This window comes from Neurospora hispaniola (genome assembly GCF_033458365.1).
Source record: "Neurospora hispaniola strain FGSC 10403 chromosome Unknown B0T23scaffold_1, whole genome shotgun sequence".
Taxonomy (NCBI): Eukaryota; Fungi; Ascomycota; class Sordariomycetes; order Sordariales; family Sordariaceae; genus Neurospora; species Neurospora hispaniola.
In genome coordinates, this window is record NW_026944406.1 from 3,983,792 (window position 1) to 4,003,462 (window position 19,671).

At 52.6% G+C, this 19,671-nt stretch overlaps 3 protein-coding genes across 3 annotated transcripts; all 3 read right to left on the reverse strand.

The window, feature by feature from the left end:
• Positions 1-115: 115 nt before the first annotated feature.
• B0T23DRAFT_24642 (uncharacterized protein) lies at positions 116-2,867 on the reverse strand. Its single transcript, XM_062834133.1, has 3 exons — positions 2,470-2,867; positions 547-2,400; positions 116-467 (listed from the first exon to the last, which is right to left on the reverse strand). Exons 1-3 carry the CDS (start codon positions 2,794-2,796, stop codon positions 309-311), a joined length of 2,340 nt encoding a protein of 779 aa, XP_062697372.1. The 5' UTR covers positions 2,797-2,867; the 3' UTR covers positions 116-308.
• Positions 2,868-3,944: 1,077 nt separating this feature from the next.
• B0T23DRAFT_24654 (uncharacterized protein) lies at positions 3,945-15,972 on the reverse strand. Its single transcript, XM_062834138.1, has 3 exons — positions 15,828-15,972; positions 4,814-15,756; positions 3,945-4,747 (listed from the first exon to the last, which is right to left on the reverse strand). The coding sequence occupies exons 1-3, from the start codon at positions 15,877-15,879 to the stop codon at positions 4,055-4,057; spliced, it is 11,688 nt and encodes a 3,895-aa protein (XP_062697373.1). The 5' UTR covers positions 15,880-15,972; the 3' UTR covers positions 3,945-4,054.
• A 1,292-nt stretch (positions 15,973-17,264) lies between these two features.
• Positions 17,265-18,959, reverse strand: B0T23DRAFT_24717 (uncharacterized protein). Its single transcript, XM_062834150.1, has one exon. The coding sequence runs from the start codon at positions 18,642-18,644 to the stop codon at positions 17,397-17,399; it is 1,248 nt and encodes a 415-aa protein (XP_062697374.1). The 5' UTR covers positions 18,645-18,959; the 3' UTR covers positions 17,265-17,396.
• Between the last annotated feature and the right edge of the window lie 712 nt (positions 18,960-19,671).

Genomic DNA, 19,671 nt, shown 5'->3' on the forward strand with positions numbered 1-19,671 from the left:
ATAGGCATAGCGATGGCGTCCAGGATAGGATATTGATCAAGGCTGGAACTAAAAGTTGGAACGGGAGGCCAAAGGAAAGCACGGAGTATCAAAAGCAGATGATTTGTGACGGGGTATTGGGTTGTTGTAATCGAGCCCACTAGTGGTTGGTAAGTCTTGGATTCAGCTCATCATCGTTTCCAACACTTGTGTCGTGTACATTACTGTCGTACTAATCATCCCCTGATCATACATCAAACATTACATGATTATCGTAAGTTCGTAAAGACATCCCCACACTCAGAGATCATCCCCCAATTATTATGCCCTCAAAGGTTAGGATGAGGATTCACCAGCTCCTCCACCTTGGCAAACTGGTAGTAAAAGTCCAGACTCTGCGGATTAGCCAGCGTCCCGCTCGGCTTGACCTTGCGCCCGCACACGATGTGCTTGACGGGTAATTCAACCTTTTTAAGATTGATCGTTGTCTGTGTTTCATTTTGTTTGGTTAGTTATCAAACCCCCACAAGAAGAAATGTACTCTCACGGGAAAAGAAGAAAACTCACAGGAATCTCAGGCGTCTCAAAAATCCATTTCGGCACATGCCTCTTACTCAGATCCTTTCCAATCGCCTCTTTGACCTCTTTCACCAACGACTCATCCAGCTTCTGGCCGGGCTTCATCAGCAAGAAAAGCATCACACTCTCGTCATGATCCTTCGGCCTCCTCTGCCCTACACACAACGAGTCCTGCACGCGATCGGCGAACCTGCGCTCAATGACACTGTAAATCTCCGCCGAGCCAAACCTCACACCCGAAGGATTGAGAACCCCGTCGGCGCGACCGAGGAGGTGTAAAGATCGCGTGGTCGGGTGGATCACGCAGAAATCGCCGTGTGCCCAGACGTGCGGGAAGCGCGCAAAATAGGCAGAGTGGTACCGCGTTCCCGGGGACGCCACCCCTTTCTGGCCCTCGGGAATGGGATCGGCCCAGAAGAAGCAGGGCAGGTTGGGAAATGCGGTGGTGGCGACCAATTCGCCTGCTGTGCCTTCGGGGACGGGACGGCCTGGTTCGCCGTCGCCGACCATGGAGTCGTAGATCTCCACGGCGACGCCCAACGAGGGACCCTGGGTGCCGCCGACGTAGACGGGCGTCAGGGGGTTGCAGATGCCGAAACAGCCGGCGATGTCGGTGCCCCCTGAGATATTGGCGAGCTGGACCGAAGGGGGGAAGCCAGAGTCGTAGAACCACTCGAAGAGCTGGTCGGAGAGGACCATCCCTGTGCAAGTGACGATCCGCAGAGCCGAGAGGTCGGCCATTTCACGGGGTGATTGGCCGTTTTTGGCGAATTCGAACATCCACCGGGGAGAAATGCCTAGTTTGGTAGCCCTATGCTGGGCGGCGAGGGAAATCAAGATGGAGGAATCGGGTTTGAACGGCGAGCCGTCGTAGACGATGGTTTTGCCGCCGTAGAGCAAGATGGCGACGTTGGAGAGGTACATGATCCAGCCTGTGGTGGTGTATTGGAGGGTTACGTCGGAGCCCGTGAGACCTTCGTGGAGCCCGCCTTCTTTGAAGTAAGAGATCATCACGCCGCCGAGGGAGTGTACGATTGCTTTGGGCGTTCCGGTGGTGCCGGAGGAGTAGCAGATTAGGTAGGGTTCGTGGAAGGGGATGCGGACGAAGTCCGGGATGGCGGGCGAGGCGCCTGCGGAAGCAATAAAGTCGTCCCAGGTGATGGCTTTTGGAACGGCCGAGATGTCGCGGGCTTCGGAGAAGCGTCGGATGGAGACAATGTTGTCAAAGTTGCTGCAGTCTTTGAGGCCCTCGACCACTTCGGCCATCTTTTCCCGGAGGTCGACGACTTTGCCGTTGTAGAGGGCCGCGTCGTCCATAAACAGCAGCTTGGGATTGACTTGCACCGTCCGCTGCAGAATACCCTTGGTGCCCATGTCGGTTGAGCTGCTGCTGAAGATGGCGCCCAACCACGAGGTGGCCAGCCAGACGAGCAGCGTGTCGATGCTGTTGGAACCCACAATGACCACAATGTCGCCCTTTTTGACTCCACGCGCCTTCATCGCGGCGGCTAGTCTCCCTGCTCGCTCGCGGAGCTCACCGTAGGTGGCATCGCGGGTTTGGCTTGCGCCTTCACGTACCTCGGTCACGGCTACCTTGTCGTCTTCCTTCCCTACTGTGGATCGGGTTTGACTTGAAGAGCTGCCCTTGGGTCGGGAGTAGAGCACGTTCTCGGCGTAGCTGAGCTTGACGCCCTCGAACCAGATGGGAACGGCGTCAATGGGGGCGGATTCGTCGACTACTTTGCTGTAGGTACCTTCGTGGATATAGTTGGCTTCCTCCCAGACGTCTGCCCAGAATTGGGAGCGGTTTCGGAGGGAATATTCATGGAGCTCCGAGAAGGTCTAAAGAGGAATATTGTTAACATACCTACCGGGGTACAATGGGTCAAATGGCGGACATGGAATACTGACCTTCATGTCAAGTCCATGTCGCTTATTTACATTCTGCAAGAACCGCCACATCGGCGTGCTCTCTGGGTTCGGGTGCTCCCAAAGTTTCCTCGGGATCACGTCTGGGCGCATGATGATTTCGTTGATTTCGTCTTCCAATATGTCCTCGGCTTTTGAGTTTCTGTTGGTTTCTGTGTTGAGGACTTCCGCAACAACTTCTGTAACCCCTGTAGCCCCTGTAACTTCAGTGTTAACTTCCATCTCGACATCCGCAGAGTTCATCATGGCAGTAGGACCGGTCGCAGACGACGACAAAGCCGATAACGGCAATTCCGCTGCCACCGACATCTTTTGGTAAATGGTATCGAAAGCAAAATATGTGATGAATGGGGGAAAAAAAAGAGAGAAAAAAAAATCACTTGGAAGGAATGTCTTACCAAGGGGAACCGGACGGCTGTCGTTCTTCAACTATATATCCACTTTCCACTTTTCCTTAGCCAACAAACTCCTGACTGTTTCTGGCCCACAGTCAACAATCCAAGTCGTCCAAGTCGTCCAAGTCGACCACTGCGGCGAAACAGTCAGCTAGGTAGCTAGCTACCTAGTTCGTTTCAACCTCCTTCACCGCGACACGCGCCAAATGCGATGACGAACGTCGATCAGTAGTAGTATTGGTAGTATGTATATAGTGTGGAATGCAGGTACTCTGGCGCCCGTGATCTGAGACCGCTTTTTCGACGTAGGTGAGGAACCAACAAGCCAATGGCAAAGTGTGTGGTGGAGGACATACTTGGTGAGCTGGTGTCTTGTGAGAGGCTCCGTCCCTTCTCTGCTGGAGTTTCTGCGAGGTCAAGTGGAAGTCCTGGCTGAGTGACGGTCCAGTCCTGCGGGTGCCTCTGAGTAAAGAGGTCAATCGTTCCTAATGGCTGCTAATGCGGGGAACCGGGGAACCTTTTACCGCTTTTAGCTTGGTACCTATTGCGGCTGGAAAGCGCTGATCCCCTCGGACTGCTGGCAAGTCCCGAAAGTATCACCGACTGCCCGCCCTGGTTGGGCCTCGGCTCGGGAAGCTTATGTACTTAGTGCTCTGTTTGTTTGCTTTTACTATACTGAACTGTGTGCATGCAGGACGAACTTGGTTGGAATTGGGGTCAGGGGGTGTCATTGCTCCAAACTCCGATATCTCCAACTCCGTGATGCGGCTGTGTCGGGGCTTGGGATGAGGCGAGCAAACATGAGATTTCAATATGTTACGCACCCGAATGTTGCACCGACGAGCTCATTGAGGATAACCTCAAGCCACGTCAACTTTATTTCATAGTCTCACAAGCCCAACCATTTCATGAGCAGCCCGTAGGCCTTGTGTATCTAAATCATTGCTACTAACTGATCACTTTCTTTACTCCTCTTAACACCAAGAACAATGCAAACTTGCGCTCCATACAATAACCGTCATGAATACAAATACAACCCATCATTACCACTCACACCCTGTGCTCTGTCCTCCTTTCTTAGCACACAAACTCCAAAATTCCCGCGAAACCTTTACTCATATTGCAACACGCTTACGGCGACTCAGACAGCCATGCAAACCTCCACCCCTCCATCACAGATACGGCATCCACAACGCCTCACACTGCGCCAAATTCAGCGGACTAACCGCCTTCGCAATCAGATCAATGATCGTCTGATACGCCGGCAAGTTACCCGCCGGCGCCTGAGCCAGCGACGCCGCCCGCTTGACAATCATTTCGCTGTTCGCCTGCACCGTCTCTCTCAGCTGATTGTCCGATAGGTTCAGCGGCCTGTGACTGCTCGTGAACCAAAAGATCATCTCATCGCGGACAAACAGCGTCAGTGCGTGCTCGAGCTGGAACTCCGGGTCCGTCAGACAGCGCGCGATCGCCATCATGGAAACGGTAAAGATACCCTCGAGCGCAAGCGGGCCCATGAGCGTCTGGAGGTTGGGCGTGAGACGGAAGGGCACCGGCTCCGTGTTGCTGAAGTAGGGCTTGTTGGCCGCCATGAGAGCCGTGAGCTCCGAGCCCCAGATGTTACCTGAGCCGCGCGCGATGTTGAACTTGTGCGGGTACCGCTTGTCGATATGCAAGATGTATGTCATGAACGTGAGCGCAGCGAGCTGGTACGAGAAGCGACGCCTGAAAAGCCAGAACTCGGCAAAGTCGGGGAATATAGCCTGGAAATACTGCAGCACAAGTGTGTGCGGCACCCACTTCTCCTGAATTGCGTTGAGCACTTCAAGACGAGCCGCCGCGTTCTGTCCCTGTTCAGATAACTTCTGTATTGACATGTCAGTATTGCTGCTCCAACTTGTCCTATCCGTTGGGACCATGCTGCTACTTACCGCGTTTGGCAGCTTTCCATCCATGAGCCCGCGCAGTTTCTCCATCGTAAAGAGGAATGGCTCATCCTTGTGTACACCCGACCTACGGCAATGGTCCTCGTAAATGCCCTGGAGAGTGATGTACGACGTATCCTCTTGAATAATCCTAATATGAGGTGCAAGAGGTACCATCAAGGGCAGTGTGAACTGGAGATCACGCCTACGACTTTCCTTCTTGTGGCTCAAGGTCTGATTGAGCTGTCTGAAGAGCTGAAGAAGGCGCTCTTCGCGACGAGACTGTCGCGCCGCAGGATGCTGAACAGCAAAAGAGTGAACGCTACCATCGTGGCCGCGGATCTTCAGTCGGCGATGCGATACATTGGAAGTGCGGACGAGATCAACATTCGGCAAGAACCTGTCGATACGGATAAAGTCCTGGTTCTTGTCCTTATGCTGCAAGTATTGACCCGGAATCTCGACCTCGTCGAACTTCTGATACCGGAACTCGCTGAGATGCGGCGTATAGTGAGAGAAGTTCTCCAAAGGCATGCTTGTGCGGCGGCGATCCAGCTTCTCTTCAAACTTGTCGCGCCATTTCCGGAGTTTGTGGATATACTCATACATGGTGGGTTTGGCCTTGACAAACTCTTGTTCAAATGTACCTCGGATGTGAGTCGGCAGTATCGTCTCCGCAAAACGTGTTATGTTTGCCTCGGTTGCGACTGGAAGCTTGACGTCTCTGGCATACGAAGTTGGCATACGACTGACATATGACAGTCCGTCATTAAGGAGTGCAACAATGAGTCTGTAAGCGTCTTCGTCGGGTGGGCACTTGAAATGCTTCTGAATCTGATCCACCATGGTCTCCATGGACAGCGCCAGGAGCGGGAACGCCGTCTTCAACATGCTCATGATCTCATCGGTAAGTTCCCAAGGTGGCCTCTTCTGGACGGCCTGTGGCTGCGCACCAGGGACTGCACCCGCAGCGTGATGGCCTGCCGCGACTTGAGCAGGGTTTGGAGGAGGAACGCTGCCTTGACCAGGTGCCACAGGAACACCATTGACTGCACCCTCAGCCTTGACTTCAGGCTTGACCTGTCCAGCAGCATCGCCAGTAGCGGTGGCAGGTCGTGAGTCACCTTCGGGCTTGGGAGTAGCCGTAGCCGTAGCAGCAGGAGTAGGCTGGCCCGGAGTAGCACTTGCCCTGTTGGCGTTTGCGGCTGCGCTTTGAGCTCGTTGCTGCTGTTGCTGTCTCAGACGCTCCTTATTCTCCTGAGCCTTCTTGATTTGCAGCATGTCTTCGCGGCTGGTTCGGAGCAGGAAGTAAAGCGCCTGAGGGTAGCTTTTAGCAATCTTGCTCAGGACGACCTGGAGTCTCGGTGCCTCCTTATGATTGAGTCCGGTGAGCAGCTGAGGGATGTACGTAATCCAATACCATGTCGGTGTCTCGCCCTTAAAGTCGTCGAACCCGCTCGAGATGGTGTTGTTGGCGTCATCGAGACTCAAAAGCCATAGAATCCGTGCAATGAGCTTCCGTGACTTGTGATTCTTATAGCTTGACACGGCTTGCAGGTAGCATGTGAGGGCCTGCTTGGCGGCAAGCACATCAGCCGGGTTCTCCCTGAACTTTCTGTCGTTGAAGTAGCCCCATTCTGCCCACGCCTTAGGGGCCGAGATGTCGTGCGAAAGGGCCATGCCATAAGCTGTATCAACCTCGTCTTTTTGACCAAGCTTCTCCAGGAACATGCCCTTGAGGGTGAAGAATTCAGCCTTTTGCTGACCTGTAAAGTAGCCGAGATTGGTGTTGTTAATGACCTCCAGCCCATTTTGCAGCTCTTCTGGGTTCTGATAGTGGCATTTGGCCTGCTCCCTCAGCTTGAGGAAGGCCTCTTGAATCTCGATGTTCGGCAAGGTGTAGATGCGGCTGAGTTGGTTGATGCACACTTCGTGGAGGCCATGCTTGCGGGCAACGTGCGCGAATCTATTGATAATCCAAGCAGTTTCATGGAACCCACGGTACGCGAACGAAGCACCACCAGCGCTTTGTCCTCCTTGTTGCGGCAAAAGTTGAAGATATGTGTTGTTGATGAGACCAAACACGTGTTGTCTCCATGTGACCAGGTCTTGCCATGCGACAATATCATCCCACGTATTGGGGAGACGATCCCGCCATGAGCCGAGGAGCAGCTTAAGCTCACCGGACCGCGCATCGAGGTTGTTCGAGTTGGTTGCAGCAAGACTCTGGCAGATTACACTAGCATCATGAAGCTCAACCAACTGCTGGAAGTTTTGCAAGATCGGGATGTGGGCTGTGGTGAGACGCTTAGGAAGGTGGTGCCATTTCCGGATGGAAAGTTGGATCGCCTCGTCAACAACGCGGTTAAAGTCCTGAAGACTCTCCTGCTTGTTGTGATATTTTAGCAACGACATGAAGGCCTGGAAGAAGCTTCTGCGCGGGGTAGGCGCATCCATCAGGCCCTTGATGTGATTGTCCAGTTGCTCCCTGTTCTCTTGGTTTTGCCAGTACTCAGTGTTGCGCCAGATGGACTCCAACAGCAGGTCTTGCATATTCTCATGCTTAGCGAACTCCTGGAGAATGTCCCATTGCTGGAGCTTCTGGGCGCAAAGAACCCAGTGATCCTCCCACAACATGTATTCGCCCTCGGAGAAAGGAATGACGCCCGTCCGCGCTTTTATCTGGGCTGCTTCGTACATCTTTTGGGCTTTGTCCCACATGCCATTCTGCTCGTACGATAGCGCTGCGTTGGTCTCGACAAACTGGCACCGACGACGCCATGTGCCGAAAAAAAGATCTTCCTCACCAAGAGATGCATATAGATCCACCAGTGCATCGAGATTGCTTTCCTTGACGATCGCTGAGTCGTCTCCCGGTTTGATGGCAGCGGTCTCCAACTGGCAGAGAGCTGTATACCATGCGTCAAAGGTTTTAGCCTCAAACTTGAGAACATGGGGTGGTAGCCTGCACTCTGGGAAAGCTTTGGCTGCTCCAGCCAAAAGGGACTGAACCACGTTTGGCCGCTTGTCCATCTGTCTAGAATGGTAATCCTTGGTGAGAAGGGTGACAAGGCCACGCTGAAGCTCAGGTCTATCCTCCTTCAAAGTCGCGGACCAGAACATTGGGAAAAGAACAACCCAGATATCATTGGACAGATTGTTATCAATATGTTGCAGCTGGGTCAAAGGCTCAAGGATGTCTCGCGCCTTGATGTCACCAAGCTCGGCAATGAAGCGGCGATGGCTAGCCATGAACGCCTCGTATTTATCATCGCTGATCAAGGCTGGTTCTCTGGTATCTTTGGCATAGCTTCCAATGAGTTGAGAAGCTGACAAGGTACGGAAATCATCCTGGTGTAGCTGAATGGGAAGATTCATATCCACTCCTCCGAAAAGAAGCTGGATTGCCTGCGCCAGCCAGAATGAATCGGCTAGCGTGTCCCAGTTCTGAGACAAAATAACATATGCCAACCTAGCACTGGCAGTCCTGGAGAGACTCTTATCGAAGATGGCCATGAAGCGGGTGCGCATATCCACATCCTGAGCTCTCGTTCCTATAAGGAACGCATGCTCCATACGCACGGTGAGTTCAGTCCGTGTGATTTTGGGGTCCTCATAAATGCGTAGAACAAGGTTGAGGAACTTCATGAGCATGGTTGGATCTTGCCTGTGCTCAAACGTGATCATCTTGGAAAGAACGGCCGTCTTTTCCTTCAGAGTTGGCCACGTTCCCTCAGAGCGGAATACCCATCCCTCAACCATGTCAAGGATCTTTTCACATAGAGCGGTGTGCAGTGACTTTTCCACAATAGTGGCGAGCACGCTCAGGAAAGGTCTCCGGTTGTCTCCGAGAATGTCCATACGAAGAGAAACAGTCTCAATGGCCTTGATGATCAGCCCAGTCTGTATCTCAAGGTCGTAGGCGTTCATTTCGGTTGCAGCATTGGCATTGTCTGGCTGTGGTCGGGGGATGCCACCCTGTGCCAACGCCGCATAGTGGGAGACGTGGTCTCTAGCCAACTTGGACTGAAGCGACTTCATGATTGCAGGAATATGCTGGTCGATAGCTGTAGGACGGCGGCGACCCAATGACCATAAAATGTTGATACCGGAAACGTAATTTGCCGCAGCCATACTCTCCGTGGCAATGCCGGACAGGAACGTGACAACCTCCGAAGTTGGCGCTTCCGTTTCGCCTTCAGCATCAGCATCCTCCATGGGCACATCTTCTGGGACCGCATCGAGGATTCGCTTGATGATCGGCCGGACCTCTCGGTCACCATCACATTGCTTATCAGCCGTGTGGAGGCAGTCCTGAATCTCTGGGTTGTCTGATTTCAAGCACTTCTCCAAAATCTTTTGGATGTGACTCATATTCTTGACAACCCATTCGTCGGACTTGAAGTGAAGAATGATGCGGATGACCTGAAGGGTGTTGATAATGTTGGTAAGGAACTTGTCATCGGCCTTCTCCTTGTCGGACGGCTCATTGGACAATGTGAGGGAGGCCTTCTCGCTGGTCAGGACAATATCAGTGACGTTTTGGAAAAGGTCCAGATCAAGATCACCCCAATATTGCGGCTGAAGAAGGTTGTAGAGAAGTGCCATCGCCTTCTTGCAGAGTTCACCAGAAGGCGCCGCCAGAGCCGGGACAGCCGTGGCGGGTGTGTCCCGCGCCTTCGCTGAAGGGAGCTGATAACGCTCGTTCAACTGAGCGATGAACTCCACCAGATACTTGATCATCTTCTGGCGACCCATAGCCGGGATTTCGAATTCGGGTCTCTCGCTTTGTCTGGCAGAGGCCGGCGAAACGGACTGCTGCTCATCGAGTTTTCTCTTCTTGGCATTGGGAGACTCAGAGACAGAGCGAACAAGTTCTGACCGCTTGCCTTCAACACGACGCTGCTCCCATTGCCAAATCAGCGTCATCATGTTCAGCACCAGCTTCTTACTCTCGTTAGACGGATTGGGAGGCGCGGCGACCTTGCGAAGGCAGGTAATGATGAGCATGGCGAATTTGTCGCGGGAGTCATAAAACAAGCCCGGATGCCTGACGAGGAAGTGGAAGATGCTAGTCATCTGCTGGACGTTTTGACTTTCTTCCGCCAAGATTCGGCGAGGCGCAACAGCCCACACTGCATTCCGGTCGCCAGGCGCGGTATTGCATCTCTTGGGCATCACGGGCGCCATCAGCTCAAGGGCTTGAGTGACCAAGGTCCTGCCTTCATTCTGGTTGGTCTTGAGAAGCGAGAAGTAGATCTGCGAGACGATCTTGGCAGGAGTCTCGTAGTGAGCAATGAAGTACCCAATCACCACATAGGCAGCGTGCTTGTTGATAACGTCGTCAAGCCTGATGTACGTCCACCCAAACTTGATGAAATCCTTGCGCGCATCTTGCAGTATGGCGTGGTGATACTTGACCAGCATGGCCGAGAGCTGGAGCACTTCCATTCTGGTGTGGTCAATATGCGGCTGCGAAAGATCGTCGTGAGGATCCGCCAGGTTCACTTTCCAAATCTTGGTGTTAATGGACTCAATAACCGCCCTATCAAGGAACCGTTGACCACCCTTGGCCGGTTCACCACGATTCCAGTGACGCATCACATCCATCGCTACAATGGGGTTGACAATATTGTGCAGCAGATACCACTTCATGCGTTGACTGGCACCCCTTCCAGCATATATCTCCAGACAGCGAAGTACGGTTGTACGCCAGAAATCAATAGAGTCGCTAGATATGATATTCTTGTAGAGATAGGAGAGCATGGTCTGCGTCTCTCGGAAATCATCTGAAGTGATCGACTCAATGAGACTGAGAAGGGGCTCGATGTCCTTCGGATTGCGCTCTAGGGATTTGGTCAAGATGACCATGAGCTGTTCGGATGCCTGATCCGCAGCAAGGCGAACATTTGCGGGGAGCTTGTTCATCTTGAGGTTTTGCTCAAGCTCCTTGCCAACTGTCTTTAGCCACTCAATGTGCTCTCTATTCTCCATCCAACCTAGCGAGTTGGAGTTTTGGCATAGGGCTTCGAGGATGTTGATTGTGTTGACAATAGCAGCAAACTTGGTTTCCTTGTTCTGGTTGACAACGTCGCTACAGGCCTTGACAAGAGCCTCCACGTTCCCGACACCGTAGTCCCTAAGTGGATGGCTTTCAGGATCACGCAATGCCTGGGCCAGGAAACGGCCGTACCTTAGCTGATCAATCCTGCTGAATGTGAACTCCCAGATATCAGGAGGATATCGGTTTAGATACTTGTAGAGGGGTTTGCGGAAGGGGCTGTGGTGAGTCCGCCTTAGCTTTTCTTCCAGCTCCAAAACGCTCTCGATGACACGCTCTTTGAATTGCTTAGCCCCATCGGGGAGCAGGTGAAATATGTTAAAGACCGACGCAATGACCTTGATTGAGGCGTGCTGTTCAAAGAAAGTGAACGATATCTGTTGGAGAAGGTTGGGGTCTGCGATGACTTTGATATGGTCCAGCAAGCGAGCACCTATCTCCACCTTAAAGTATGTAGTCAAAAGTCGCAGCAGCCGAGCCAAATTTTCCAAGCTGTGGGCGGTGAGGCGTTTGGCATCCGAAAGACTCTGTAGGACCGGCCTGAGACCCGACTGCAATAGATCTTTAGGCAGCTTGCTGGTATGTGACAGAACCGATTTCAAAGCGTCGTTCGCTGCTTCAATGGTCGGTGCTTGCTCCGAGTAAAGGCACTTGAAGAACACCCCGACAATCTTGGCACGCGTAGCATTGCCAGATCCTTTCATGAACTCCTCAAAGCCCATGGCTGTGCTGAGAAGCTTGATGCACGACACGCGAAGATTGACGATGTGCTCCCGGGTTCTGAACTCCTGATTCTTACCGGCTAGAGACTCGTCCGAAGCGTCAGCAAGTGCAAGTGACTCCATAAGCAACCTATGCAGGTGCTCGTCGAATGTGACAAAGTCAGGCTTCAAGGACATATAGTACGTAACAGCATCAATGAAGCCGATCTGAATACCAAATGCCAAAGCACGCAGAGGTTTGGCGAAAATGGGCTGGAGAAGCTGCTTCCGGTGGGGTTCAAGGAGCTCCCAGACTTCGGCCCCTGTTGCTTTCGCGATCAGCTCAATAGACCTCTTGGCAGTGCTGCGGACGTGTCTGTTCATATGAGACAATTCGCCGTTGAGCATCATGCAAATTTGAGCAAGACGAGACTGCTTCTGAGGCTGCGGTTGTCCCGGCTGCTGAGGTGCTGGCTGCGCAGGCAAGCAATCCTCTTTCTTGGCATTCTTGGTAAGACGCTGCAAAAGGATCTCGAGTGTCACCTGTGCGGATCGTCTGGTTTTCTCGGGAAGATCTTGGGGCATGTCTTTGATGACATACATCAGCGCTCTGACAAACTCGATCTGCTTGGTAGCAACCCAAGAGTCGCCGAGGTCGACGTTCGTCAGCAGGATCTTGATACCCAAGGTACCGCCGGCTTTGGTGAACCATTCCTCCTCGTAACAACCGTGACAGAAAGTGTTCGCCAAGCTATTAAAGTAGGCAAGCCTTGAGACATGGCTTGAGGACCCAAAGATGGTGGCCGCGGAATCATAGACCTCTTGAATGACCCGCTCAGCGCCTTCTCGTACCTCTGGTTTCTCGGAAGCGAGCGACTCTAGAAGGGCATCCGACAGAATTCGCGTGTCAACAAAGAGTGGACCAGCCCCCGAATCGACATTGAAAGGGGTGATGGACCTCTTCGAGTCAACCCATGCACGGCCCACTTCGATAATGGTAAAGTGCCGGGCGAGGTTCAAGAGGAATTCATCAACCTCAGGCTTGAACTCTGGTAGCGAGAGTGCAAACATGAGCGCCTTGATCAGCCTCTTCAGCTCTCCCTCATCCTCGTTCTTCTTGGCGATGGAGCGATCACGGTCAGAACCTTCAAAGGCGGAGATATCGATATCCTTTCTCCTGTTGATAAGATCCTGTGCTTGGAGTCGAAGAAGGCGAGGGAGATCTTCAGGCAGATTGTCAAACCCCACCCGCAGTTTCACCTGGGTCTTGATGAAATGGAGGGCTTGCCTCTTGTAGTAGGCGTCCTGCTGCTTGGTAGGTGCAGCCGACACTCCCTTCATGAACCGCGGCACCTCCATCAACTTTTGGATTGCCAGATCGACGCCATAATGTGCTGGGAATGCTCTGTCAATCTTTGAGCCAATCAGACGTATGTCGAAGCTGGCCACATCATCGGCAAACTGGCGATATTTCACAGGAAGAGCGTCCGTCATAAATTTCCTGTTTCGGCCACCTAGCTTGCCAAGAATTCGTAAAGTCGTGTGTGCATGGAAATGGTTGTAGGGGTGTGGCTTGAGATGGTCGAAGAGGGCAGCCATCAGCTCGTCAATGACCGGTGCCATAATTGGATCCAAATAGTCCGCGGTCAAGTTATCAACACAGAGTTCCAGAGTACGCAGGCCTTGACCAACCAGCTCGGTCCCGGCGCGCAAAGCCACCACAAGAGGCCTCATAAGGTAGCTGAGGTGGGGAAGAAGATTGCTCAAGCGTGCTGGGACTGTGAGACAAAGCTCGACATAGAGGTCTCGCTCTGTCGGCTTGCGAGCCGCTAGGAGTAGATTGTTTAGAACGTCCAGGAGCATCTCCAGCAGAGGCAAGATCTGCTTGTAAAGGTGCTCGAACTTGCCACCACCAATACTCCTAAACAGAGATCTAAGCAGAAGGAAGTAGTTCATCGGTTCCTCTGCCTTTGTCGAGAGTTCAATAGACTTGGTGATGATGTCAACCACATGCGGAAGCAGAACCTGCTCGTTCTGGGCCGCAAACAAAGTAACCGCCATGAATGCCAACTTAAACAAACGCAGGAGGATGGCCGACTTCTTCACATCGGCGGAGCCCACATCCTCGATCCGCTCCATCAGAAAGCGCAGAAGCATTCCGCAAAAGCTGGGCGATGTCGCTTCGCTCGCCAGAAAAAATTGGGGGATTTGAAGAAGCGCGGTGTGCTCGTGGATCATGTCGTACAATCGTGGGATCTCTTGCTGAAAGACCTCGTGGAAGGTCGCAGGGTCTACAACATGGAAAACCGTAGCGAAGGTCTCAAGGAGGTCCTTTTCCTCCTTTGTGAGGGAAACCATGAAGAAGTTTGCCATGTATTCGACTGTGGAAGTAAAGGGTGACTCGGCTGCAGGCTTTTCGCTATCGTAATACCGGAACACGTAGCAACCCTCACGGAAAAGCTTGACGATAACCTCAACCTCCTCAGCAGTGAAGCCGTAAGCAACATCAACCCAGTGTGCGGGTGCATTGGCCAGATCTGGCACGGTAGTCGGATTGCAGCTCTTCAACTGATAGAAAGTGTTCTTCAAGCCGGTCATGAGGTTCTTGAACAGAAACTTGTTGTCAACGACCGGATCGGCAGCACGATCCCGAGGGTTGGAGGTTTTGATGGGCATTGCGGAGAAGATGTCGATTTCGTCCCACTGCGGGGGGTGCTCCTTGTCAGCCAAATACGTCTCGGGCGTGTTGTTGGCAGCTTGCTGGGCGTACAGCTTTGAAAGTTTGACCGCATTTGCGTACTGCTTGTTCATGGCAGCGAACTTGTCGGCAATGGCATTGAGAATCATCATTAGATAATGCCGTGCATCGACCTTGTTCGGCAAGCGGGCAATACATTCCGCCATATTAAGTAGAAGTTTTGCGCTCATGGTTTGAAAACTGGTGCCGGGGAAGTTGTCTTGTAGGTTTCGCGTATACACCTCGACTGTCTTGCGAATCTGATCAGGAGTAAGACTGTCCCTTACGTGATGAATGAGGTCGGCCAACATGCTGTACGCCAACGGTCTCATGGTTTCGTATACCGTCAAACCGTCGCCTATCAGGGTGCGCTCATCCAGCAGTTCGTCGATCTTGGGCAAGAAGATTTTCCGGAAGTTAAAGTTGATAATGTGGCGAATAGCGACGAGCAGCTCCTTCCGCGCGCCTGACTTCTCTCGCGGACAGTCCTTCAAAAGCCTTACTATGATCTCTGGCAACACCAAGAGAAAATCCGACAACTGATTGGAGTATGATCTTAGAAGGTAAGCCAAGAAACTCATGGTCTTCACCTGGGCGGTAATGAACTCCCCATATGCCACCCGATTCTTGATATTGGGGCTGACGCCGGTATGGATGGTCCCTCTAGCTGCAGCGTCCAGGTGAGCTTTTTCCTGCGCTTTTGCCTGGCAAAGCAGTACCGACTTAATGAGGGGAACGAAAAGCTTGACATTGGCTGTCACACTATTGCGATAGACCTGGAAGATAGACACAACAATAATGGGACACTCGGACAGCACCCTGAAGGATTGCATGCCCTTCAGCAAGGGCCGACCGGATTGTTGTCCAGCATCTGCGCTGAAGTCGGCGGCGCCAGGGGCGACGGGAGAGCCTGGTCTCGGGGATTGTTGGTGTGGCATGAAGCTCGTTTGGGTGCTACCGGGGGTTGAAGGGGCGCCTGGGGGGCCGACCGCCGACGTGGATGTATCGTCAAGCTGTTCCTTTACTACCAATGCCATCTGTTCAAATAACTCCTGTATCAGATTCAGGAAGGGCTGTACTTTGGAACCCAGGACTTTGTGTTGGTGGCGCATGATTTCGGATATGATCTTGACGCAGAGAACCGCGTTGTCTTCATTGTCTTCTCGCACAAGACCCATGAGCAGGTCTACAACTTCTTCGGCAAAGGGTTCGAAAGGCTCGGGCGACGTGTTCGAGGTAGGGAGGCGATGAAGAATCTCGAGGATGCAGTTTCGCAGCTTCTGCATGTTGACTTGGTCCATCGTCTTGCTCTGAAACACTGGTGGTTGTCGCAAAATCATGATGAAGGGAGGTATCACGCGCTTGAGGAACGGAGAGTATGCTGGACCGGTCACATAGTGATCGAGGCTGTCGCGCAAGTTGATCGCGGCTTCGACCTTGAGCCGAAGCTCTGTAAGGAGGCACTCGGTGTCAGCACCGACTCACGAAGCACCAGAAGGATGGGAAGGGTAAGTAACGTACCAATTTCTGGAGTGCACAGCTTCCTGATGACATCGTCAATTAGGTTCGCCATGGCTGGCGACGTTCACCTCGGGCAGTAGTAGAAAAGCTGTCGGTAAAGCTCTATTGGCATGGAGGAAGGGGAGAAAGGATAGCTATGTTCAGCCTATACAAGTTAGTTACGATGAGCTCCAGGTCGCATGTCGGACCGAGTCGACAAGGCTGAGGTGACGGGACGGGCGGGAGGTATAACCAAGCATGATGGTTTGTCGGCGGCAGAATGTCGCAAAAGATGGGAAGGGGGTATGCTCGATCCACCCAGGCATACAAAGGCCAGGTAGGTACCTGTACAGAACGGGCGATCCACCAGCAGGTGCAGATGAGCTGTTGAAAGGCAGGTAGGAGATAGATGCAGGTTCCGTAAGGTCGGGCAGTAAACACCGGCATGAAGCTATTGATGATCGAGGGTCCCGGTAGAGGTCGGTAGGTAGGTGCAGGTAGAGGGGTAGCGATGCGGTCGGTATCGGGGAAGGCTCGATCCATCAGGCTGGAGATGGAGCGAGTGGAAACATGGCCTCGTCGCTCGGGAGAAGTAACTGAAATCAACACTCACTTATGACGCCATAGCAGAAGGAAATCGTCGGTATTATCATCCAAGTGCGGAGGACGGGGTATGGCAAATGAATAGTTATCGTAGGTAGCGCAATATGGCAGAGGGAGTTTGGAATAAAACAAAAGTAGTTGATGGGGTATCAAGTGAATTGCATCTCAAGCGGAAAAATGCGCCGCTGTCAGAAGGTTGCGACAGTTGCTCTCCAGTGGAAAGTGCAACCTGGGGCGGCAGAGCGGCGCGGTCGCAAATCGAAAAATCCCAGGGAACGCGAAGCTGGGGCGTCCGGTCGCCAAATCCAACGGCGCTAGGCATCCGTTTAAATATTGTTCCGAAATCTGCAACTTTCTGATTGGTCAACCGTAAAGCTTGAGTTCTCGGCAGGCAAGCCGGTTCCTTGTACAAGCGGCTGATGTGCTGTCGATCTGATTTTATCGAGTGGGCTTATCTTATCACTTACACGAAATGCCAAGACTGATCCACTGCCGTTTACGATCAGCGCTTTTCAGGGCCACCATCTGCGCGATGTTCGAGCAAAAAGGAGACATAACAAAAAATATGAGATGCGTTGCACTCTTCGTTTATTAGCTTTGGAACCCCTCTAGCACGCTCATGAGTCATTGACCCTTTGCGTTTGCTGGAAGTTTGGTTCAAGTGTTCAAGGCCTGTCACCTTCTTGTTCCCAAACAAAATTGATTTCTTGCTCTTCAGATCCATGTGGCCACATAAAGCTCAGGGTCAGTATTATGGCTATGTCCAAATTCTGTTTAGTCTAGTGTTCTAGAGAATGTACATGGTAATACTACAAGCTGTTTCTGACAAGACAAGAAAGGCCTTTAAACAAAATGCGCCGCCGGGTATTGCTAATGTGTTGCTTTATCCAATGCAACAGTCCCCAGGAAAGATCCCAAAGTAGTTTGTAATGAACGAAGAGAAAGAAAGTGTTGTTTATGGTTGAATGAGTGTTGGAGTTTGACGTCTTAACCCCTGAAACGAACGGCAAGGCGCCTCATCTTCTTGCCGGCAGCCTTGATGTTAAGAGAGGTAGACTGGCCGACATCGCAAACGGTGCCAGCAGCAAGTGGCATGACGGGCGTCCAGACGCCGGCAGCGCACTGCTGGTATGACTTTCCATCAACGCAGTTCCACATGCCATCAGTGCTGCAAGCAGATCCAGCACCGGAGCTGCCCGAGCCACCGGAGCCAGAGCCACCAGAGCCAGAGCTAGAGCCAGAGCCAGAGCCAGAGCCAGAGCCAGATCCAGAGCCAGAGCCAGAGCCGGATCCACCACCGGAAGAGCCGCCGCCGGTTTGAACAGGAGGAGGAGGAGCAGAAGTAGTGGGAGTATCAGGAACCGGGGCTGTGATGAAAATTCCACCTCCACCTCCACCAGGAGCATTAGTAGGAGGAGCAGCCGGAGCAGTGGTGGATGGCGAAGGAGACGATCCAGAGCCACCGCCAGAGCCACCGCCAGAGCCACCGCCGGAACCACCGCCGGAACCACCACCGGAACCACCACCGGACCCACCACCAGTGGTAGAGCCCCCGCAGTCTCCTGTGAAACCATTATCAAAGTCCGAGCCGAAAACATCGACTGATTTTCCGGGATTGGGGAACTTGTAATCGTGGTTTTCCACCGTCTTGCAGGTGTTGATGGAAGGGATGTTAGCCACGAGCATGTTTGGCAGCGACTCCCAGTTGGACTTAGAGCCGCCGTTGCCAGTGAGGACGACGGGCGCGCAGTTCATATAAAACTCGCGGTTGCCAACTCTGTTGAACCAGGTCCAAGCAATGGTGGCGTTGCCGGTTGGGATATTGTCGGGAATGGGGAAAGAATAATCGAATGGATCAGCGAGATTGGCATTTTCAGGCAGGTTTCCAGGAGTATTCTTCGCAGGGCAGCCACCTTCAATGGAGTGGATAACCTTCCACACACTTTCCTTGGTTGGGTTGGTGTCGTAGGTGATGGAAACCTGGCACGAGCCTCCTCCGTGGACTGCCGAGCCAGTGAAGGCCAAGGGCTGATTCGAGCCCAAAGCCATGGAGCTGGGAGTACCGGAGTAGACAGCCCCGGAGCCGGCCTGGCAAGGAAAGTTGTTGCCACTTGGGTCCAGAGGTCCATTCAGCAGGTGTGGGGATGCGAATGGCTTCGGAGTGTTCATCAGCATATGAGCCTGTGAAAGCACGGCGAAGCCGCCAGTGGCGACGAGAGCTTGTGCGAAGAGCATGGTTGCGAACTGAGGTTATTCGTTCCAGACGAGTAACTTCAAGAATCCGTGAGGAGAGTAGACTCGTGTAAGGATTTCTTTTGGGAATAATCGTATTGCGTCAAATGTCGAGGAGACGGTGTCGTTGGCTTGAGCTCGGGAGAGAACGCTTGAAAACCGGAATAGTTGTCTAGTGATGAAAGAGGGTAATGCGCCAGGCAGAACACAAGACAACAAGATGATAATAGTAGAAGCCTCTTAGGGAGGAGGTAAGGAAGGCCGAGTCACCAAGAGATGGTTGCTGTTGAAGAGAAGCGGACGACAATGGGCCTTGGCCGGTGAAGTCTTATAAATGAATGAAAGTACAGCAGAGTAGCAGCGGAGATAGAGAAATGCAAGGCTCTCAGTTGTTCGCAAACGGGGATAGAGTTTTGGGAACTTCTGCAGGAACAGAAGTGACTAGCGAACTATTGGGTAGGAGAGCACCACTCTGATGGGGAGGAAACACAGTGGTCCACATGGAGGATGGGCATCATCTAAGCTGGATGGCAAGTATTGACCAGTCAGGGTCAGTAAACACCTTTAGCCCCTCGTTCTGTAAAGCACGGAGGAATGACACGCGTGGGCCAAAGACATTACTTACTAGTCTAGAAACCCAGTTTAGGTTGATGATAGGCTGTGATGGTTTGTTTCAAACGCATTGGATAGGCGTCAAGCTTCGGGGCTTCTTGGTACTGGAGACGATCCACATCAAATGGTTCGATTAGAGCCGCAAGCTTCCAGACATGCTGTTGGGGGGATGCATGGAAAACGTGATACTGTCAAGGAGGGAGGAGGGCATCTGCAGATCTGGACAGCCTGTAGTGAGATATCTATGGCGTGGCACGGACAGGCGAACGGCAGAAAGAGTCTGTTGTCCGAAACGTCAACTTCCCGTGGGGACTCATCAAGACGCTCAAAAGAGGCCTTTAGAGTCCCATACTGAGAGTGTGAAAGTAAGTATTTTACCTACTGCGTAAATGGCAATCATGGCACTTGTAGGACGAGG